Source organism: Cupressus sempervirens, chromosome 4, assembly GCF_028749045.1.
Source record: "Cupressus sempervirens isolate cs-2001-9-10 chromosome 4, ASM2874904v1, whole genome shotgun sequence".
In the NCBI taxonomy this organism is placed as follows: domain Eukaryota; kingdom Viridiplantae; phylum Streptophyta; class Pinopsida; order Cupressales; family Cupressaceae; genus Cupressus; species Cupressus sempervirens.
Genome location: NC_143121.1, coordinates 310,236,717 through 310,258,384, shown reverse-complemented (window position 1 = coordinate 310,258,384; position 21,668 = coordinate 310,236,717). Strand labels below are relative to the sequence as shown.

Here is a 21,668-nt window from a genome sequence, read left to right as displayed (position 1 = left end):
AAAGTTATGAAATGGATTCAAGTCATTTTTATGTTTACTTCGATAAAATATTGAAAGCAGCATGGTAGATATGTTTTATTTAGTGGGCTGTGGTCTAGTGGTAAGTCAAACTGTGCTATGATGATGACCCTGCATAAGCTCTACTGGGCGTGCTCTGTGTTGAAGTGTCCATTGTAAGGCAGGAAAATATTGGACAAAGTGTGGTGCATTTCTGAGGCAAATTTTCATAAAATAAATACTTCTCAGACTGGGTTCTTAGCTGAACAGTTTCCTAAGTTATATAGTAAACTATGGGTTCGATCGCTTTAAATGATTAGAGAAATGATAAACATGTTTTATAAACATATTGTTGAGTTCTTTTACTCTTGTATACTTTGACTGTTCTTATAATGTTTTAGAATTGTAGCCTTCCAGTTTGTTACATTTCTTTCAATCTGCATCCTTGCAGAATGACGATACAGGAGCATGGGAAATCCGAGGCAGTGTTCAGTAGCCTTGGTCAGTATATTGAAGCCAAACCTTCTGAGCTTGAGGTAATTATGCACTCACATACATTGTACGACAATGTAAAATGTCGCTCTAGATGTTTATTTCTGGTATTTGTTGTAGGAAGCAAATACATACATACACAAATACATATGTATGTATGTGTGTGTGTATGTATGTATTAGTTATTGGAAAACTTGAATAAAACATACATGAAATGCAAAAAGAGGTGAAGTATGTAGTTGGTGGAGCAGAGAGAGAAAACAGTTCCAAACATGGAGTTTACAATATAGTTGAAGCACTCCTACCATTTGTACAGATCAATAAAACATGATTATAGTTTAGTTTCAAAATAAATGATAATGGAATTCATCTTGCTAGGAATATTTGCAACATACTATAGCTCTATAATTCCAATATGAGTGAATACAAGAGAGCTCAAAGAAAATGCTCATATAGGGTTACATGTGACAGGGAAGTTGGTTGGTGTGAAAACAGGCCAAACATCCTGTTCACAACCACTAGTAATATTTGAAATAAAAATATCACATTTTTATTACGTAACAGCTATTTATGGATGGTAGTATGATACCAAAATGTATTTTTTTTTCCTAGAATCTTAAGAAAGATGTGACAAGTTATCTAATGAAGCAATTCATATGAAATGTACAACACAGAAAACAAGGGCAAAAGGCATACATTGTACAAAACTAAGCTATGAAAGTGCAAATAATAATGGGAAAGACATGCTAATGTATGTATGCCTTTCCTTAAGATCTACTATATTAGCTCTCATTATCATTCCATTCATACCCAATGATTGCAGATATTTAAGATGGATTCTTCATTGAAAAGGGCATTTGTCTGTAGGTTGAAAGAAACTCTTGTTTCGTTTCTAGCTAATAAAACTGACAGTGTTTTGGATCTTCTACAACTTAATAATATGCTTGGAAATTACTAATTACTCTTTGGTGTCTTTACAAGGGGTAACTAATTTTTAATAACTAAAATCTTTCAAAATGAGAGAATGGTTATTGTATTCTTATTATGACTAATTCCGAGTACAGATTTCCTCATTGTTGTAGCTGTTGGTTGCAGATTGGCCAGAAGTAATCTGAGGCAATTGATCATCTGTGACAGAGAGCTTAAGAAGCATGACAACTTTTTGATTTCGATTGTCAAACTTGTCTATGTCTGCTTGTAATGTGGTATGTCGAGTCTTTGTGCCCAAACCAATTGTTTCAAGGTGGTGATATTCGAAGATTATCAGTATGCGCTGCTTCTAGGTGTTATAATTACTGCCGTTGAATCTCTGATTGCCTTGCAACATTAAGTTGATCAAGGATGCCATCTTGCACATTTCCTAGTGCACAGAAAACAAAAACTACAAACAGGCGGTGACATTTGAAGATTGCTAGCATGCGCTTCTTCTAGGTGTTATAATTATTGCCATTGAAACTCTAATTGCCCTCCAACATTAGATTGGTTAAGGACCCCATCTTGCACATTTCCTAATGCACAAAAAACAAAAGCATAAATCCCAATGTAGAAAAACAAAGGCAAACGCAGGTGCAGTCTTCAAAAAGTCGTTATGACTGACATGGATTTTAAAATTTTTTTTCAGTTAACCCAAAAAAATTGATGAAGACCTAGATGAGATCTCAAAAAACCCCTAAAAAATCTGATAGTAGAAAAAAATTCCAACACAGAATTTGAGGCACAAAAGAGGAGGAACTTGAAAAATTCTGATGATGACTCAAATGAGATGTTGAAAAACCCATCAAGAATGTAAGCAAATTTCAAAGCCGTCAAGGAAATAAAGTGTTTTGAATGAAACCCTAGGCGGTTGAAAAGATGAGTAAATTATGAGAAAAAATGGTGGATACCTTGTCTGAGACTACAAAGAAGGGTGGAATGATCTTTGTAACAACAAGAAATGACAAGAGAGAGGATCATTTTTTATCAGATCAACCACAGAAAGAAGAATGATGGCCAAAAATGGCAAGTAATACTAAATATCAGCTCACACGACATATGTAAATGAATAAATATGTAGGATAGGATCACAGAAAAACGGGCCAGTAAAAAGACAAAGATGCAGGTGTGTACAGTGAGAAAAACATGGGTATGGTTGTAGGAAGAAAAAACACTCACATGCTGCTGCAAACAAGGGATTGCCTTCAACAGGATTTAAAAAACTCCAAAGAAACTTCGCAATTATTTTGCAAAAAATGGCCACTGATTTGTAGCACCAAAAAAGTGACGACACCCAGCTGTTGCCCAAAAAATGGCACAAAAAATCCTAAATGGGTATTAGAGAAATTTAGTGAACTTTTCCACAATCTTCAAAATATTTGAAAATCAAGTCTTTTAGGAAAAGAATCGAATGAACAAATCCTTGAACACATTTAAAAAACTTTTTGGACAAAATTTCATTCAAGAAATTATTAAATTTTCAAAATAAGAATTTGCTCTGATACCATATTACAAAAACTAATTTGTGATGTATTAACAAATGATCGAAGAGATCATTATAAAGAGCTTTACAAATATACAAAATAGAAAGTTTCTAATAAGAAACTTAAGAACATCGTAAAGATGACCGTATCTACAAATAATTAAATATAATACATAATTGACGATTAAAGTAATAAAATAATATTTTTCTAATAATATTGAGCTTGATCTCTTGATAGGAAAATTGATCGAGTATTGTTCTAGATTCCATGGCAAATTGATCACAGCTCAAAGCCTAATGGAGACAGTCAAGGAGTTGTTCTTCTCTCTGGAAGTTAACAAATGGAAGGGCATAGAGTACATTTAGGAAGAGGAGATTTCAAATTGGGATGAAAGTCTTCCAAAAAACTTCTATTCAAAATAAAGGAAAAGATTGAGATTTTACCATTTAAAAGAGATATGGATGCAAAGAAGCTTGGTGATTGGTTTGTACAGCTGTAGGTGTGCTTTAGCACACATTTTTTAACTTTGAAACACAAATTCTCCCTTGCTAGGTTAAGATTAGTGATCATGGCTTATGCTGGATTGAGAATCTCTTATATTTAATGTATTGAAGGAAGCAAAGCTCTAATTAATACATAGGATAAATTTAAGAAGTTGATTAAGGAATCATTCGTCTTGTTTGTTTGTGATAGAGGAAAAGTATGCAGGTGTACATGAGTGAGTCCATACAAGGCCCATCCAAACTAGTGCACATGGATGAGGTACGTGCACATGCCAACTATCTTGAAGTAGACAGCTCTCCATCTTCTCCAAAAATAAGGGGAGCTAAAGCTAGATTGACAAAGTTGAATTATACTACTACCAAGAAGAAATGTACATATTGTGATCATTTTGTTGAAAACGATCATTTCGAATCCTTTTGATGGAAGTTGCATCCAAAGAAAGACCATCTTAACAAATTAAGAAGACTAAGAAAAACTTTGCACTCACTATAGTTGAAGGAAGTGAAGTGACTAATAAGGAAAAGCTATTTATTGTACTACAAGAATGCTTGTTTGTTGTTTCAAAAAGCACTTTTAAACTTAAAAATTCAAATATAAGGTCTTAGTATTGATGCACTTTTTGATTCTTGTTCTCAAGCTAGCTTAGTTTCTAAAGATTTGGTTGACAAAATTAGCCTCGAAACTTATCAAAACCATAAGCCTTATGCTTTGGGTATGATCGACATAGGTGCTGATTTCTTTTTGAGTAGTGTATAAAATGTTGTTGGTAGTAGTTTTTTTGATGAAGTGATTGCAGTTGTTCTGGTAAATCGATGTTGTATTTGTATATAGATTTACAAAGATGATGTTTCTAAAAGAAACAATCATGAACTAAAGACAAATAAAAACTACCTAATAAGCTAAAGACTAACTAAGATGGCTATTAAAGAAACATTAATGGACATTGTCTAATTACTGTCTTTTGATCACAAATTCTACAAAACATTTTGCTTCTGCTAAGACCCTCCCTAGATTTGCAAAATATTAATGACCAAGAAGCCAAAATCCATCTAGAAATGAATAAAGAAGGGTGACCCCTTCTTTAGAAAGCTTGAGGCTAGCACTGAGATGAGTCTGCTATTAACCCTCCTAAAATCAGCAAAACAACTGACAAGAAATCATCACAAAAACATCCAACTAGACGTTGGATAAAGAAACTACTCTTCCTTGGAGAGTAAGACAAGCACTAAGAACAACTAGCATGATTTTGAGGAAAAATCAACAAATCTTCCAAACTTTGTAGATGAGCATGATGCCCCAAAACAAATTGTAGGAAAACCATGGTTTTTTAGGAGCAAAATAAAAAAAACTAGACATGATTTTTGAGGTGAAAATTTGATCAAAACTAGAGACAATTTTTTTCACATGGATTAGAGATTACAAAGCTTTGTTTTGGAGTAAAAACGGTAAAACTCACCAAATAATTTTTTGAGGAAAACATTATAGACCTGCTAGATAATTTTTGTGGGAAAATTTATAAACCCACAAAGGAATCCCATGCAACTTTGTGAAGTACAAAATCATAGTTTTTATGGAGGAAAAAAATTTGGAAAACCCATCAGATAATTTTTCAAAGGTAAAAATTATGAAAACCCAATTGAAAATTTTTAAGGTAATAAATTATGAAAACCCTTCAAAGAAACCTTCATGCAGTGAAACACGAGACTTTTGTGTGTAAAATAGCACACGCAAGTAACAAAATGCGCATGCAAGAACATGCAACTCACATTTCACATGCAAATACATGCAACTTTTGAAAAACATATACTTTTGCCCAAACAAAGAAATCGCACAATCAAAACCCTCAACTAGACTCGTGATTTTGAGCAAAAATCCTCGAAGATAAGCCACAAAATTTTCATTAAGTACCTCTAATGATTTTTATTTAAACAAATCGAGAAAACAAATTTATGGAAAAAAATTCTAGATCAAAAGAGGCTCGATTTTCTCTTAAAAAATGGCCAAATTTTATGAAATCCTATCAACTTTCTCTGATACCATGTTATGGTAAATGAATGTTGTTGTAGTTGTATTAATCAAAGGAGATGGAAAGCTCCTTATGTATATTTATAAAGATGTTTCAAAAAGAAACAATTGTGAACTAAAAATAGAGATAGAAATTGCCTAACAAACTAAAGACTTAGTAAGATGACCATTAAATAAACATTATATTATTTTAATAGTTGTTTGTTCTTTGGATTTGTGTGGTTTTGTGTTTGCAGCCAAACATGTACGATTTGAAAGATGTTTATTATTAGTGGGCAAACAAGTACTATCTCATAGGTGGAAAGAGCTTTAGGTTTTCTTATAGAGGCAAGAAAGAACAACGCATATGGGCTGTGAATCTTCATGGAAACATGAGATTAATTGCCTTGTAAATAACATTATTGATCAACTTCCTTTATATTAAAGCAATTACGATATCACATTATACTGATAGTTGGAGGCAAAGGTGTTTCAAGTTTGCTTAATTCGTTATTTTATACGGTGAAGGCAAGGTGGAAGTCATGTCATTGGTTGAGGGGTGTGTCCTTTCTTTGATAAGATCTCTACATATAATCATGAATTTGAGTTTTAGAGGGAGAACATTGAAGAAATTGAAGATGAAATTCAAAATCTTAATCTTGAGGAAACTCAAAAACCTAAGAAAAGACCACTTTGGGCTATTAAGACTCTAGAGGAAGCACAAGACTTCGCTGCACCATCTGTAACCTTTAGAGAAAGCAAAAGACCTAAACGATTTTCTAGTTATATAGAAAACGTGAGTGATTTATCTAAATTAGAACCAACCAATGTTTCAGATGCTATTAAACATATAGCTTGGAAGGATGCTATGACGGAAGAATACCAATCCATTATTAAGAATGATGTTTGGGAAATTGTTCCAAGGCCTGAAGGAAATTTTTTTGTTTCTTCTAAGTGGATATTTAAAATCAAGCATGCTGCTGACGGTAGCATTGAACAATATAAAGCTAGATTTGTAGTTAGGGGATTCTCTTAGAAGGAGGGAATTGTTAATGAAGAAACCTTTTCTCTAGTTGCCAGATACACCTCTGTAAGGGCAATCCTAGCTATTGCAGCATCGAAGGGATGGAAAGTACGTTAGATGGATGTGAACACAATATTTCTGAATGGAAAGATTATAGAAGAGGTATATTTGGAACAACTTGAAGGATATGAAACTCATAACCCTAAAGTCTTTGTTTGCAAGCTCTCTATGGGCTTAAACAGGCTCCAAGGGTGACCGCGACCGTGACCTTCCCCGTGGTCAATCATGGACATTAATCCCGCCGGCTTTTGGTGCATGTTGAGGGTTTGGTTTGGAAGGTTTTCACGAGCTTCACTGCTGTTGTTTTGGTGTGTCTACCTGTTTTATACTAGTTTGACGCGACGGAGGGTGCTCGATCTTCTTTTCGGATGTGTGTTGCCCTTCCTGTGTGGGTTTCTCTCTTTGCGGGGTTTTGTTGCGTCTGTTCTTGACCTTGCTCTCGACGTCGACTTCTGTCTATTTGTTCTTGCCGTGTCTGATATTGCTATATCGGCCTGTTTGTCTAGGGTGAACTCTTTGTGGGTGTGGTTGTTACTTGGCATGTGTGTTTAAGAGACCTTGATAGTTGGGGTCTTTGTGTCTGCCGCATTTACTATTGTGAACTCCTTTTCTGTTGCTGTGTCCTCTCTTCCTAGACTGCGATCTACATGTTTTGTAGTTTATCATTCTTAACTGGTTTTTCTGTTCTTTTCCGACTATGGAAGACAGTAGCGATTGCTATTCTACTCAAGGCCAGAAACTCCTCACATATCAAAGGTTGTGTGACAAGATTTCCAAACTAGAAATGGACAATTTGTAGCTGAAGGAATAGGTTATCTCCTTAACGGACACCATTTCTGAACTTAAGAGTGCCACAACCTCCAATTCGACTTTGTTACAAAGTTTCTCAGATACTTTCACCACTGAAACAACAGGCTTGCAAACCAGTATCCGTTCCATTATCGCACGACTTGAGGGACTTGATGCCATCAGGGAACAACAATTCATTATTGCAGTTAAGCACTCTTTTCTTGTTTTGGATACCGAACTGAAAGTTAAGTCCTGGGCCTCCCTTTGTAGTAACACAAAGACTGCACCTTTTGCTAGTATTGATAAAATGGTGCAAGGTAAGATCGAAGATGAGAGGGTGAGACGAGTTTGTGAGCTCAACCTGCGGGTTTGTGGACTCCCTCTCACTCTTGATCCTCTTGCAGCTGGATGCTCTTTCCTCCGCAATCATTTTGGTCTTATTGATATCACATTGGATAGGTGCTGGGTTGGACATTTGGACATCCTATTTATCATATTTTTTTCACTTGCAGATAGGCTTCGGATTCTCTATGTTAAGAGGAAGCTTTTTTCTCTACCCTCCAAGATTTTCTTAGATGAAGATCTCACAAAGGCTCAGGTTACAGAGCTGAGACACGCTTGTGGGATAGTTGCGGAGGCGAGGAAAGTCGGTAAATGGGCAGTTATCAGGAATTTGAAAACAATTATTAGAGATTCCCCTCCCAGTGGTTGGGAAGAGCAGTAGGGTCCCAAGGCCAAATGATGGTCCCACCAGCTGTCGGACAAGAGGGAGACCCCCACTTGCTCCCTTCTTGTTAACTGCTGGAATGGCAATGGATCTCTTTGGTCAATGCTTGGTCTTCTATGTGATGCTGTGAGATCCATAGATATTCTTGTCATTTTTGAGAATCATGAGAGCCCTGTACGTCCTCTTTTGGGTGTTACTGGCTATCAGTGGTTATCTATATGTAGAGAGGAGGTTCGTGCTTTTGGTGGGGTACGTTACTTGGGTGGTGTGGCTTGTTTGATCAAGGAGGATATTTTCAGCGGCACCTCTATTGTAAACTTGGATATGTTTGCTAGATTTATGTGGGTCCGCATTGACCGAAAGTGTCACTGTCAGAGAGATCTTTTTTTGGCAGCTTGCTATTTCCCGCCAACTTCCTCCCACTATGCTATTCATGGTACTAAGGATGGTGACCCATTTGTCGACCTTCACGAGACTATTCCTCAGTTTGTTGTTCTTGGTGACATTATTATTCTCGGGGATCATAATGCAAGAACCAGGGAACTATAGACTCCGCTTTATGATCGTAGCTCGGATCCCATTTTCTCCACTGAGATTGATCTAGCTTCCCTTGGGCTTCAACGACATTCTAAGGATGCTCTTGGGCTGTTATCTATGTATGGTAGACATCTGCTGCGGCTTTGTGAATCTTTGATTTGGTGATCTTGAACGGCCTTTCCTATTTTCCTAGTTCAGAGTTCTTCACTTGTTGACCTCATGGTGGTGGTGCTAGTGTCGTTGATTATGTCCTCGCATGTCCCTCTTTCATTTCTTGCATTCGCAGTGTTAGCATTATGCACCTTCCTCTTGCGGATCATGCTCTCCTCAGTATTCACCTTCACCTCTCCCCTCGTCTTTCACTCACTCTCTTGGCCTCTCTTCTTTCCTCTGTCACTACTTGCTCTCCCATTCGCTTCCATTTTCTTGTAGGTGATTGTGAGCTCTTTTTTGCTCATCTTTTAAGGCTCCTCAATCCTTCGTGCTTCTCTTACTCGAGCGAGGCCACTTCCATGTTTCATCTACTTGTGACGACTATTTAGAAGTCTACCATTCTTTCCATTCCTCATCGCCCTCCTTTGCCCCTTCACAACAAACGCTATAATACTTGCCCTATGAACCAGTGGTTCGATACAGACTACAAATCTTTCCATCGTTATATGCATTCTGCTTTTGAGGCTTGCTCCACTGACTTTGCCCACATTTGCTCTTCTTATCTTTGCTTTCTTTGCGATAAGAAACGTTCCTTTGCCGCTTCCAAGTGCAAATCCCTCTACTCCACGTTGATTTGCAATCCCCATCTTATCTAGTGCACTCTTTTGCCCTGCAGTTGTCCTCCACCCTCCGCCCTTGACTTTCACTCCCTTACCTTGCACACCATGACTCTTTATGACATTCCGGGGCAGCCTTCTATCAATCCCATTTCACCTCCTTTCGATCACTTGTTCACCCCTTCCCACATTTTTGAGGCCATTAGATCCATGAAGTGTAGTAGAGCTACTGATGAAAAAGGTTTTCAGGTTGAGCTTTTTAAGTTTGGTGCCTTAGTTCTGGGTCCCCATCTCTCTATTCTTTTTAATAGAGAGATTCACACTAGTTTTTCGACTTCTTGGTCCAGGCCTCTGATTTATCCTATTCATAAGATTGGTCAGGTCTCTGATTCGGGGAACTATAGAACCATCATGATTGGGCACACGTTTGCCAAATTGTATGCAACAACACTTAATACTATGTTATCTGGTGAGCTAGACAGGATAGGTTGTAGGGCTAGAGGGCGGGCTGGTTTCCGAGCAGACTATCAAACTATGGATCACATCTTCACTCTACAGGATATTATTGAGGAGGCTACACACAAATCGAAGAAGGTTTATTGTTGCTTTGTCGATTTTGGCAAAATTTTTGATTTTGTTCCTAGAGTGGCTTTGTTTGAGAGGCTTAGGGAGATTGGCATCTTTGAGATGTTACGTATCACTATTTTGAGACTATATGAGATTGTGGTTGGCAGATTTAGGACTCCCAAGGGTTTCTCGGATCTGATCCATAGCACCATTGGGGTTATGAAGGGTTGTCCTCTCTCTCCTACATTGTTCGGGTTATATATTGATGAGCTTGAGGACTTACTACGAAGGTCCTCGTTCCTTGGAGATGGCTGTTATCTTCACTAGGTTCTGATCTCCATCCTTCTTTTTGCCGATGATGTGGTTCTCCTTGCTTCCTATCCAGATAGTTTATAGAGGCTTCTTGGTGGCTTGGCTTCCTTCTGTGATCAACAACAACTTTCATGATCTTCAATTATTTATAGACTTCCCATCTCCACTTCTTTTTTTAGGGTTAGGAGATCGAGATTACTACATCCTATACTTATCTGGGGGTTAAGTTTTCTGGACCACGATTCAGTATGAGGCCAACTATTCAGCTCAGAGTTAATAAGGGTATGGGTTCTCTTGCTTTGCTTGAGAAACAGTTTTTTAAGCACCATTTCTAGAATACCTCATTCAAGTTATCTCTCTTGGACTCTCTTGTGAGGCCAACTGTTCTCTATGGGTTTGTGGTTTGGGGCCCATCTCTTCTTGGTTTTGATTGGGCCTCGATTGAGCGGTTACAAACTTTATTTTTGAGGTGCATCATTAGATGTCATAGGTTCACTCCTCATAGTGTCATTCTTGTGGAGTTCGACGCTCATCCTTTCAGTCTTGTGGCCATTTTTGATTTGGTTTGGTTCCTCCATTGTCTTCATGGTTTTGCGGATCATGCTGGTGATTATGTTCGATACTCCTATTTAGCTTTTTGTTTATCTGTGTCTACTATGAGTGCTGAGTTTGGTTCTCGCGCATGTTGTTGGTATGCACAGGCCTCTTCTCTGCTCAGTTTGATTGGGATTGATATTGACCGCTTCCCCCCCTTTCAGTTCTCACTGGATGCCCCAATTCATCTTCTCCCCTCTCGGAAGAAGTTGAATGAGCATGTCAGACTTGACATCTATAGACAATACATTACCACTACTTGGGTTAATCCTTTTGGTGGGTTACGCCCACGGATGTCCTTTTACACAAAGCACTTTTTGGAAATGTCTGATGGTATTATTGTTTGTCCTAGCTACCTTTCTTGGAGGTGGTCTCATGCCTTGCGTATCTCTTTAGGATCTTCGGGTCCAGACTGACCATCATATTAACAGTGGGGAGCGGATTTGCAAGCTTTGTACTTTGGGTGAGGTGGAGACTGAGACACACTTCATTTTTCGTTGCCCCATTTATTATGAGATCAGAGGGAGATTTTTTTGTTTGTTTCGGGAATGCTTCTCTCTATGATTTTTTCAGCTACTATGATTAGCACTGTCTTGCACTTTATCTTCGGGAGACCATTATGCTCTGTGATAGCACGATCCAGTCACTGCTTACGCATCGACACTTGTCTACTTAGCTCATTACTGCCTTTTTCACACCATTATCTCCTTTGTGTGGTGTGAAAAGGCCTTCTAGCTCCACTAGATCTACTAGACATTCCAGATGCGTCAGGTCCTGGACTGGCTATTTGCACTAGCGACACTCCTCTATGTGTGGTCATAGACCGAGCAGAGCCTTTACTCATCCACATGCAAACCATTCAGTGACTGACTTCATTTTGCCTAGAAAGGACTCCTGGTCCCTCTCTTGTCCTCCTTTCTGGTTCTTTGTTTGCTTTCTCTTGTTGTTTGTATTTATTTTTGGACACTTTTGTGTGCCCCTGATGTTGTCAGCCTCATTGATGTAATCCTCTAGTCCCATAGACCTTTTGTTGGTCTTTTGTTAGACATTAATATCATTATCTTATCTTATCTTATCTCTCCAGTTTAGGATTCTCCAAGAATGAAGCTGATCCAAATCTCTATTATAAAAAGGATATAGATGATATGATAATTTTGATACTATATGTTGATGATTTATTAATAATAAGTGATGATCATCTTATAGATCAATGCAAGAAAGATCTAATCAAAGAATTTGAAATGAAAGATTAATGACTCCATTACTTCTTAGGATTGGAAGTATGGCAGAATTTTGACAACATCAGACTTAATCAAGGAAAGTACACATTAGACATCTTGAAGAGATTTGGAATGTGGAACTGCAGACCTATGTCTTCTCCAATGGAGACTGATCTACACAAACTTAAGGAAGTAGGTGCAGAATCACCTTCCATAGATTCGACTCTTTACAGACAAATGATTGGGTCTCTTATGTACTTGGTAAATACAAAACCTAATATTTGCTATGTTGTTAATGTCGTAATTTAGTTTATGTATGAGCCAAAGGAGATTCACCTAGTTGCATTCAAACACATTATGAGATGCTTACAAGGCACTCTTAACCTTGGGCTCAAGTATGAGAAAGTTGACTTGGACTTACATGGGTACACAGACTCAGATTGGGCTGGAAGTGTTACTGATAGGAAAAACACTTCAGGATGTTTCAGTTTAGGCTTAGTGATGATATCTTGGATATGCAAAAAGAAGGCTTTAGTAGCACAGAGTTCCATGGAAGCTAATACATTGCCACAGCAATGGCCTCTCGAGAGGTAGTTTGGCATAGAAAGTTACTTGTGGGATTATTTGGTCAACCCATGAATCCTACTATTATTCATTGTGATAATCAGAGTTCCATCAAGCTTTTTGTGAATCTAGTTTTTCATGATAGGTCTAAACATATTGAAATTCCTTACCATTATGTAAGAGATATGGTAGACAGGAATACTGTAAAATTAGAATACATTTGCATTGTAGATCAAATAGCAAATACTCTCACCAAACCTCTCCCTTGAGTGAAGATAGATCACTTCAGGAAAAGACTTGGTATGGTTGAATTATAATACATTATTTGTATTCTTTAATTATTAATGAAATAATTTTGAGTTAAAATTATTATTGTCAAGCTATTAACTATTATCGGCTTCACCATTTGTATTCATTATTTAAGAGGTGAGAATCTCTAAGATAATGAACACTTGTATAAAAGACATTATGAGAGATGACAATCTCTAAGATAATGTATTGAATAGTAGAGAACTATTGTCAAATCTGGATGAATTCAAGACCACATTGTGATGTAGACATTTCTATGCCTATGAGTCACAACTTAGATAAAGGAAGAATTTAATCATTCTCCGAATTTTATCCTATGTACTGGTAGATCTTAACTCAAGATCATATTTTGATATAGGACTTCCAGTACCTATGAGTCACAACTTGGATAAAAGAAGAATTTAATCATTCTCTGGATCTTATCTTGTATATTGCATTCCATGCAATATTGTTATCACAAGTATAAGTCATATCACAGGTATAGTAATATGACATAGTATCATGTGTTCAATGATACCACATGCTTAGAAGATTCAGATAGATATAGAGTATCAATCTATGCTTATTCGTCTTAATTGATGTTGCTAGCTATGATTATCAAGTTAAAAGGGAGTGTTAATCCTATATAACTCTAATATCATAACTAATTTGGACTGCAGATCGTAGGGATCTAGCAAAGGATTGATATCCTTATAAAGGATTTGGCCTATTAAATACCTTATAGTATTAACCTAATCGGTGGCTTTCTTGGAGAATTTAATAATGTTCTAAATGGCATAGTTATTGTTAGTATATTTACTAACTAATTTTATTATCCTTGAGACACCGATCTGGGCAATATACTCATTGGTTTGTGTGTAGGGCCGACCTAGAAAGAGTCATGTCCTTTCTAGGACATGCCTCTTGTGTGCCTTATAAGTAAGAGGTAGGAATGTGGATAAAGGACATACGAATACAAGTCTGCTCCTTTAGCATTCGCTATCTCATTTGACTTACTAGCAAAATTAATTATATAGTTGAACTATACATCAGTCAAAGGATATTGTATATATCGTCTGGTATTGATAAAGATCATCTTCAGCAAACTATAAAGGCTTTATATCAAATTTGGTTGTTCGAAATTTGTAGAAACTTTACAGATTCCCATGTTGCTTTGAAATTGCCGAAGTTTCAGGACATTAGCATCAGGGTGCAAATTTTTGAGAACATGCTCATGATTTGGGAGTAAGGCTTCCATTAGGTCCTCTTGTTGGGAGGGATCTAGTAGCTCGAGCAGCTCCAGTTATACTAGTGATCCCTGTACAGACACCTCCAACTTCTCCTACAAGATCACCCAAATTTGTAAATGCTTCACCTAAGTTTGATCCAAATTCTTTTGATGAGAACTTGATCATAGAGCATCTCCTAATACTAATGTTGGTCATCTCCTCTCCGGCTTAAGTGGTGAGCGAAGACACTTGGTATTCTTTGTGATGATGAGCTCATTGATGGGAGAACTACTCAGAAAAAGAGAAAACCTACATAGTTTGTTAACTTTGCTCTGATGGCCAACATTCATAGTCTGTATGAACCTCAAACATACTTTGAGGCGAAAGGATTTCCAAGGTGGGAACTGACCATGACATTTGAACACTAGAGCTTGTTGAAAAACAACACCTGGGTGCTTTTTGATCTTCCACCAGGGAAAAAATCTATCAGTTGCAAATGGGTTTACAAAATCAAATACAAATCTGATGGTACTTTGGATAAGTACAAAGCTCGTTTAGTTGCAAAGGGATTTTCTTAGCATCAAGGCATTGATTATGAGGAGACCTTTGCTCTTACTTTGGCAGAATAGTTTGGTTGGAAGGTCCATCAGATGGATGTCAAGAGTACTTTCCTGAATAGTGATCTCCACGAAGAGGTCTACATAACGCAACCTCTTGTTTTCAAGGTTGCCGGTAAAGATCATCAGGTTCTCAGACTAGTGAAAGCTCTTTATGGCTTGAAGCAGGCCCCTAGGGCATGGCACATGAAAATTGATAAGTACCTTAGTGATCAAGGTTTCCAGAGGAGTTCTTCAGACTCAAATTTGTACATTAAGACTACTAACAATGACATCATCCTTTTGGTTATTTTTGTGGATGATTTGATCATCACTAGTAGTTCAACATCTTTGATTCAGTACTCAAACATAATTTATGCCAGTCTTTTGATATGATTGACCTTGGGTTCATGCATTATTGCAAAGGTGTTGAGGTTTGGCAACAGTCTTATGATATATTCATCTTTCAGGCCAAATATGCCAGGGCTCTATTAGACAAATTCTGTATGCAGGATTGCAAGCCTGCATATACACCCATGGAGAAAGGTCTCAAGTTATTAGCCAAGTCTGATTCTCCTCTCGTTGATGATACTACATACAGGCAACTAGTAGGCAACCTCATCTACCTCTCTGCTACTAGGGTTTATATCAACTTCGCAGTCAGCTACATCTCTTGTTTTATGACAACTCCCAAGGCTGATCATTGGATGGCAGCAAAGCATGTGCTTCGTTATGTGAAGGGCACTACAGATTATAGACCTCTTTACTATTGGAGTTCTAATCCTAGACTCAGTGGGTTCACTGATTTAGATTGGGCAGGCTTTGTTGACAATAAAAAGTCAACTTCTAGATACGTGTTCTGTTTGGGATCTAGTGTCATCACATGGACCAGTAAGAAGTAGTAGACAATTTCTCTCTCCTCCATAGAGGCTGAATATAGAGGGACTGTTAAGGAAGGATGTGAAACTGTTTGGCCTTCATCGGATGCTTGGGGATATGCAGATGTCACTAACAGGTTCGACCACTTTGTTTGTTAATAACAAAGGCGTTATCAAATTAACATGGAATCTAGTCTTCCATGAACAAACCAAGCATGTGGATGTTCATTGTCACTACATAGGACAGTTGGTTGAAGACGAGACAATAGATTTGCAGTATATTCCTACCACGAATTAGATTGCAAACATTCTCACCTAGCCTCTTGGTCCTGATAAATTTGTCAAATTTAGAGGACAGCTTGGTTTTGTGGATACATTAACCATTAAGGGAGGGTATAACGATAATAGATAGCTTCTATTATTAGTTAATGATTATCTATTTTTAATCTATTGTAAATATTAGAATGTTTATGTTTCTAATATTTAGTTAGGCTGTAGATAACTGTTTGTTTTCTATGAGCTAGAATATAAAGTTTCTGTTCTTTACGATTTTTTCGTAAGGAAACATTGTTTCATTTTCTTTTTGTATATATTGACCTATTGGGGACAGAGGGCAGTGAGATTGTGTGTGGCTGCATAGAGGAAGAGAGGCTAGGAAGAAGGCTGTATTTGTGATAGTATCACAGTATAGTTTTATTTTGAGAGTTTGTAATTTGTATTTGATAAACGAAGTTATAAGTTAATTTGGGCATTTGTTGCAATCTTGATGTTGCAATACTTGAAACTGTATTTTCTCTAAGAAGGGTGAGACATTTGTCTTGGATTAGGGTTCGATTTAATTGTTGATGGCTGCTGCTTGACTTCCTATTTTGTAATTCTATTTGCATAGTTTACATTGTTGTGCCATTTAAAACTATTCTGTTGCACAGTTTATGACCTTGTGCCACTAATGAACCTTTATTGTCTGATTAATAATTAGCTGCCATGTTTTTGAACCTGCAGTCCACATCCTTGGTCATGTGGCCTTATCATGTTTGAATGCATTCTGGTCTTAGTTGCTTGAATTTGTGTCTTTTTTGGATATTTAAATGGTCGGTTTGCATGCATTGCCATACCCTACCACTCATTTTTCCTTGATCTTGTGATTGATTACTACTTGTTTCTATTTGATATCATTTGAAAACCTTTTGCATGATTCATCATGTGTTTGCTGTGGTATAACATCTGGTCATGCAATTTCCATATATTTGTCGCTGTGGAACTTGTTGATCGTGCAATCCCAAACACATTTGCCACTTGGAAGGGTGCAAATAATATTTCCCACCTTCAAATGTCTTCATCGTCATAAAAAATGTTTAAAATTAGCCCTCCATTATCTTCTTCTTATGAATATCACATTAATTTAACAAGCTTCACTTTCATATTTGAATATATCTTAACCATTACTCATTTCTGCACATTGCATTATGTTCATGAACAAGGGTTATCCTAAAGAAAAAACATTGTTGTCTAAAATTTGTATAAGATAAGATAAGATAAAATTATTAATGTCCACGAAAAACTAAAACGGTTTATGAGACTAAGCATACAAACAGAAGGGCCTGCCAAGCAAAGGCACCAAATGGTGACTGAAAAGGAACAAAGCAACAAGAAGAAAGAAAGAAAGACAAGGTAAGGACTAAGGGTCCTTCCTTGTCACAAAGAAATCCGTAATAGAGAGGTACATCCGTGGACAATCCATAGTCTTCGGATGCCGTGAAGAACCCCTATAGGATTGTTGTTGCCTATAGAGACTGGTACAATGTCTGACTGATCCGGAATGTGAAGTAGTGGAAGGCCTTTTCAAACCCCGCGGAGGAGACAAGGGAGAGAAAAAGGTGGTAATGAGCTGATCAGAAGTCCGTTTTTGATGAAAGGACTGCAGGGTATTCTCTCGAAGATGGGTGGCCTCCTGAAGATAAAGTGCTAAACACCGCTGATCAATATAACTGAAGAACATCAAGAGAGAAGAACAGTCTCTGAAAAGGCAATAAAATCTCCCTCTGATCTCATAGTAAAGAGGACAACGAAATATGAAGTGAATCTCAGTGTCAACCTCCATCAGAGTACGTAATTGGCATAATCGATCAGCCTGATCGATATGGTGGTCAGTCTGAACCCTGAGACGATGAGAACCAACCCTAAAAGAGCCCAAAGAAAACCGTAATGCATGATTCCAACACTGGTAAAGATACGCAGGGTGAACAACAATACCATCCTAAATAACAAGAAAATGCTCAGTATAGAAGGCCATCTTAGTTCGCAAACCACTCGGGGGATGACACCAAGTAGTGGTAATGTACTGCCTATAGATATCCTATCTGACATGCTCATTCAACTCTTGATGAGAGGGAAGAAGATGAGCCGGGGCATCCAGCGAAAACTGATAGGGAGGAAGACGATCAATCTCAATTCCGATCAAACCCAACAAAGAGGTGACTTGAGCGTACCAGCATCTAGATCTAGCAGAAGTGTTAGATCTCATAATCTCCATTGAAGAACAATATGCCAGATAAGAGTATCTATGCCGGTCATCACATGTCTCCATAAAACCACGAAGCCGATGAAAAAACCAAATCAAGTCAAAAATGACGGCAAGTTTGAGAGGATGAACACCAAACTCCGCTAAAACAATGCTGTGAGGGGTGAATCTGTAACACCTAATGATACAACGCAACAATAGTGTTTGAACCCGCTCAATAGAAGCCTAATCAGAAGCAATAAGAGAAGGTCCCCAGACCACAGAACCATAGAGGACTGTCGGACGAAGCAAGGAGTCAAAAAGGACAACTTGGACGAAATATCCTGAAAATGATGCGTGAAGCATTGTTTCTCCAGCAAAGCTAGGGAGCCCATACCCATACTGACTCTAGACTGAATAGCAGGTCTCAAACTGAAACATGGTCCTGAGAACTTCACACCAAGATACATGTAAGAGGGAGTAATCTCAACCTCCTTCCCCAGGAAGAAGAAATGAAGATGAGAGGTCTTTAAACAGTTAAAGACCATAACCCGTGTCTTAGACAAATTGACCACAAGCTGTCATTGAGTATAGAAAGAAGCAAGACCATCAAGGAGTCTCTGCAAGCTATCAGGAGAAGAGGCCAAGAGAACCACATCGTTAGCAAGAGGAGAATAGAGATCAAAACTTGATGTAAATAACGCCCATCTCCTGGTTGAGAGGATTTCATAAGGAAATCCTCCAACTCATCAATATACAAGCCAAATAGTTTAGGAGAAAGAGGACAACCCTGCTTCACGCCAATGGTGCTCTGAATCGGATCAGAAAAGCCCTCCGAAGTCCTGAGCCTACCAGTAACCTTCTCATAAAGTCTCAAAATAGCAGTGTGTAACATATCTAGAATCCCAATCTCCTGAAGCCGCTGAAATAAAGCCAAACTAGGAACAGAATCAAAAGCCTTACGGAAGTCCACAAAACAACAATAGACCTTCTGAGAGCGGTGTCTAGCCTCAATGATAGCTCGCAGTGTAAAAACATGATCCATAGTCTGGTATTTTGCCCGAAAGCCAGCCTGACCTCTTGCCCTACATCCCCGTCTATCAAGCTCATTGGATAACATGGTGTTCAAAGCAGTGGCAGAAAGTTTGGCAAAAGTATGACCAATCATAATAGTTCTGTAATTTTTGTATATGGGAAATAGAAAAGTTGGGACTACATGTGACATCTAAAGCTCTTATTGAAGCATGACAAATGGCCAAGAGGAACATGGACAAAGGGAGTCCAAAAATAGAAGTAAAAAAATTGCAGGGGTATAACAGTATATAATCATGACATGATTTCTGGCAATTAAAAAAGTTTTTATTATTTATGTTAGGTGCAATAAGTATGATTCTCTAAGTAGTTACTAAAATCCTTAATGAATCTGTTTCCTACAATTTCACTTTTATAATACCATGTCAGTTGTTTATTTCTACTTTTTTTTCCTTGCTTCTTTTGACTGGGTGTAAGTCAAAGTTGGACCATCTTATATAGGCAAGAGACATATTTCTTACGGAGCAAGACAAGAAGAAACAAGTGAAGAACTTTGAAACACCTGCAACAACTGCAGAAAATATAGCTTCTAGTGATGAAATATTACTTGGAAAGGATCTAAATGCTGCTTTGGATTCCTTTGACAACTTATTTTGCAGACGTTGTTTGGTAAGTATCACCCTTAAGTATCTGATTTAAGTTATATTATATTTATTTTTATGTATAATTCCAGGAATTCTTTATGAAAAAGTTCTTCCTTTCCCTCTCTATTCTATATAAGTGTACTTATAAGTTCCTGTGTGCCCTCCCTCCCTTCCTCCCTCACCTATTCAAAGTTTGCGTAACAAGTTCCTGCATGCAGGTTTTTGATTGTCGGTTACATGGTTGTTCTCAGGGTCTCGTTTTACCGGTAAGATGGATTCTTGCATTCTTTTAAATTTTCATTCAGTTGGATATATCTATATTTGTTGAATACATTAATAACTTTTTTGAGCAGAGTGAAAAACAATCACCATGGAGCAACCCTGAAGAAGACAAAAAAAGACCATGTGGGAGCCAGTGTTATTTACTGGTATTTTACTTTATATTCGTTAGATCTATTTTTCTGCATAGCCTTGGGCATTTATGAGAACTACCAGCAGATTATATTCTTCTGCCGGAAAATATTTCTAATCAGGCATTTACTTTATTAGTTTGGATTAAGCTTAGAGATATCCTAGGTTTTGGGATTTTGTTTTTCTGATAATTTTTTGCTATTTGCTAATTTGATATCCAATACTTGTTAGTTTTTCTAATATAATGTTGTCAGAACCAGCCTTATTCTTTTTCTGTTTGGAATGTTATGCCTCCTTGCTGAGGAGATATGCTCTTTGTTCAGGCACTGAAAGCTACGGAAAACATCGCTGTTGCAGATTCTTCTACTCCTGATGTTTGTGAGGTGACACCTCTTCTGAGAACTACCAAAGATTTCTTCATGGAATGTTCTCCAAAGAAAGGTTCAGGTGCAAATAGTAGCTGCACAGGTGTTAAAAGGCCTACAACTGTCATGGCTGAAGGTGCTTGTTCTGGGGAAGATGTTACAACCGAGAGCAATCAGGCAGACTCTAATGCTCGAAAGGAAGCTTCCACTTTGCAGCATACAGAGTTTTCTAGGAGAGGTAAAAGACAAATAAAACATGGAGGTATATCAAGGAAAGATTATAAGAGAACTGCTAAAGAAGTATTAGTGTCCATGCGGAAAAGACAAAAAACAATTGCAGTTTCAGATATGGATACTATTGTCAGAGGAAATACACCACCTTCTGATGTTAATTTTAGCTCTAACACAAGGTGCTCTGATAGCAGTCAAATAAAAAACTCTCAAAAGAAACTTTTCAGGACTATTTCAGTCGCAAAACGATCCAGAAAACAAAATTTAAGCAATATGGATGATGATCATGCACATGATATAAAGAAGGAAGATGAAGGGACTGAAACAAGATCGGTAAATGATGTTTCAGTAGAAAGTCATGGAAAACGGTGTACTTATAGTAAGGATACAAAGGTAGAAATAAATGCAGATAAGCATTGGGATGATGGGTGGAGTGCCTTAGAGAAGAGTTTATATCTGAAAGGAATTGAGATCTTTGGAAAGAATAGGTTAGCATTTGTTCCTTATTTTTATTTCATTATTATTACTTCTCATAACCTGGTTTGCCTTGTGTAATTTACCTTTTAAATGAGTGAGATCTGTAAAAATGTGATAATATGGAAAGGGTGTTGCTAATATTAGGAAAAATAGATATGTATGGTTTATTTTAAATTCTGAATGTTTATATTCCAGCATGAATTATTTCGACAGGCTATATCAATAAATACTAATTATAAGAAAGTGTCTACAATTGTTTAGTTGACAAATGAATGTTTTGATCCTTTTTGTCAAATTTGCTAATGGTCCCTTATTTAAACTAGCATAATTATCAATCAAACTATGTCCTTGGCTGACCATCTTGTGGTACCACCATTCATTTCATATTTGAAGCTATAGA

General features: G+C 37.4%; 1 protein-coding gene across 2 annotated transcripts in view; it reads left to right on the top strand.

Annotated features, from left to right (window-relative positions):
- LOC149561250 (histone-lysine N-methyltransferase CLF-like) overlaps window positions 1–21,668 on the top strand; it is a 200,328-nt gene that overhangs the window by 112,836 nt on the left and 65,824 nt on the right. For both annotated transcript variants that reach the window (XR_016363793.1, XM_089825035.1), the window contains exons 6-10: window positions 449–533; window positions 19,642–19,809; window positions 20,003–20,050; window positions 20,138–20,212; window positions 20,519–21,279. Coding sequence is in view for 1 of the 2 variants with exons in the window: in XM_089825035.1 (XP_089681161.1) it covers window positions 449–533; window positions 19,642–19,809; window positions 20,003–20,050; window positions 20,138–20,212; window positions 20,519–21,279 (1,137 nt within the window). In the remaining variant the exon portion in view is untranslated. The remainder of the gene's footprint in view (window positions 1–448; window positions 534–19,641; window positions 19,810–20,002; window positions 20,051–20,137; window positions 20,213–20,518; window positions 21,280–21,668) is intronic.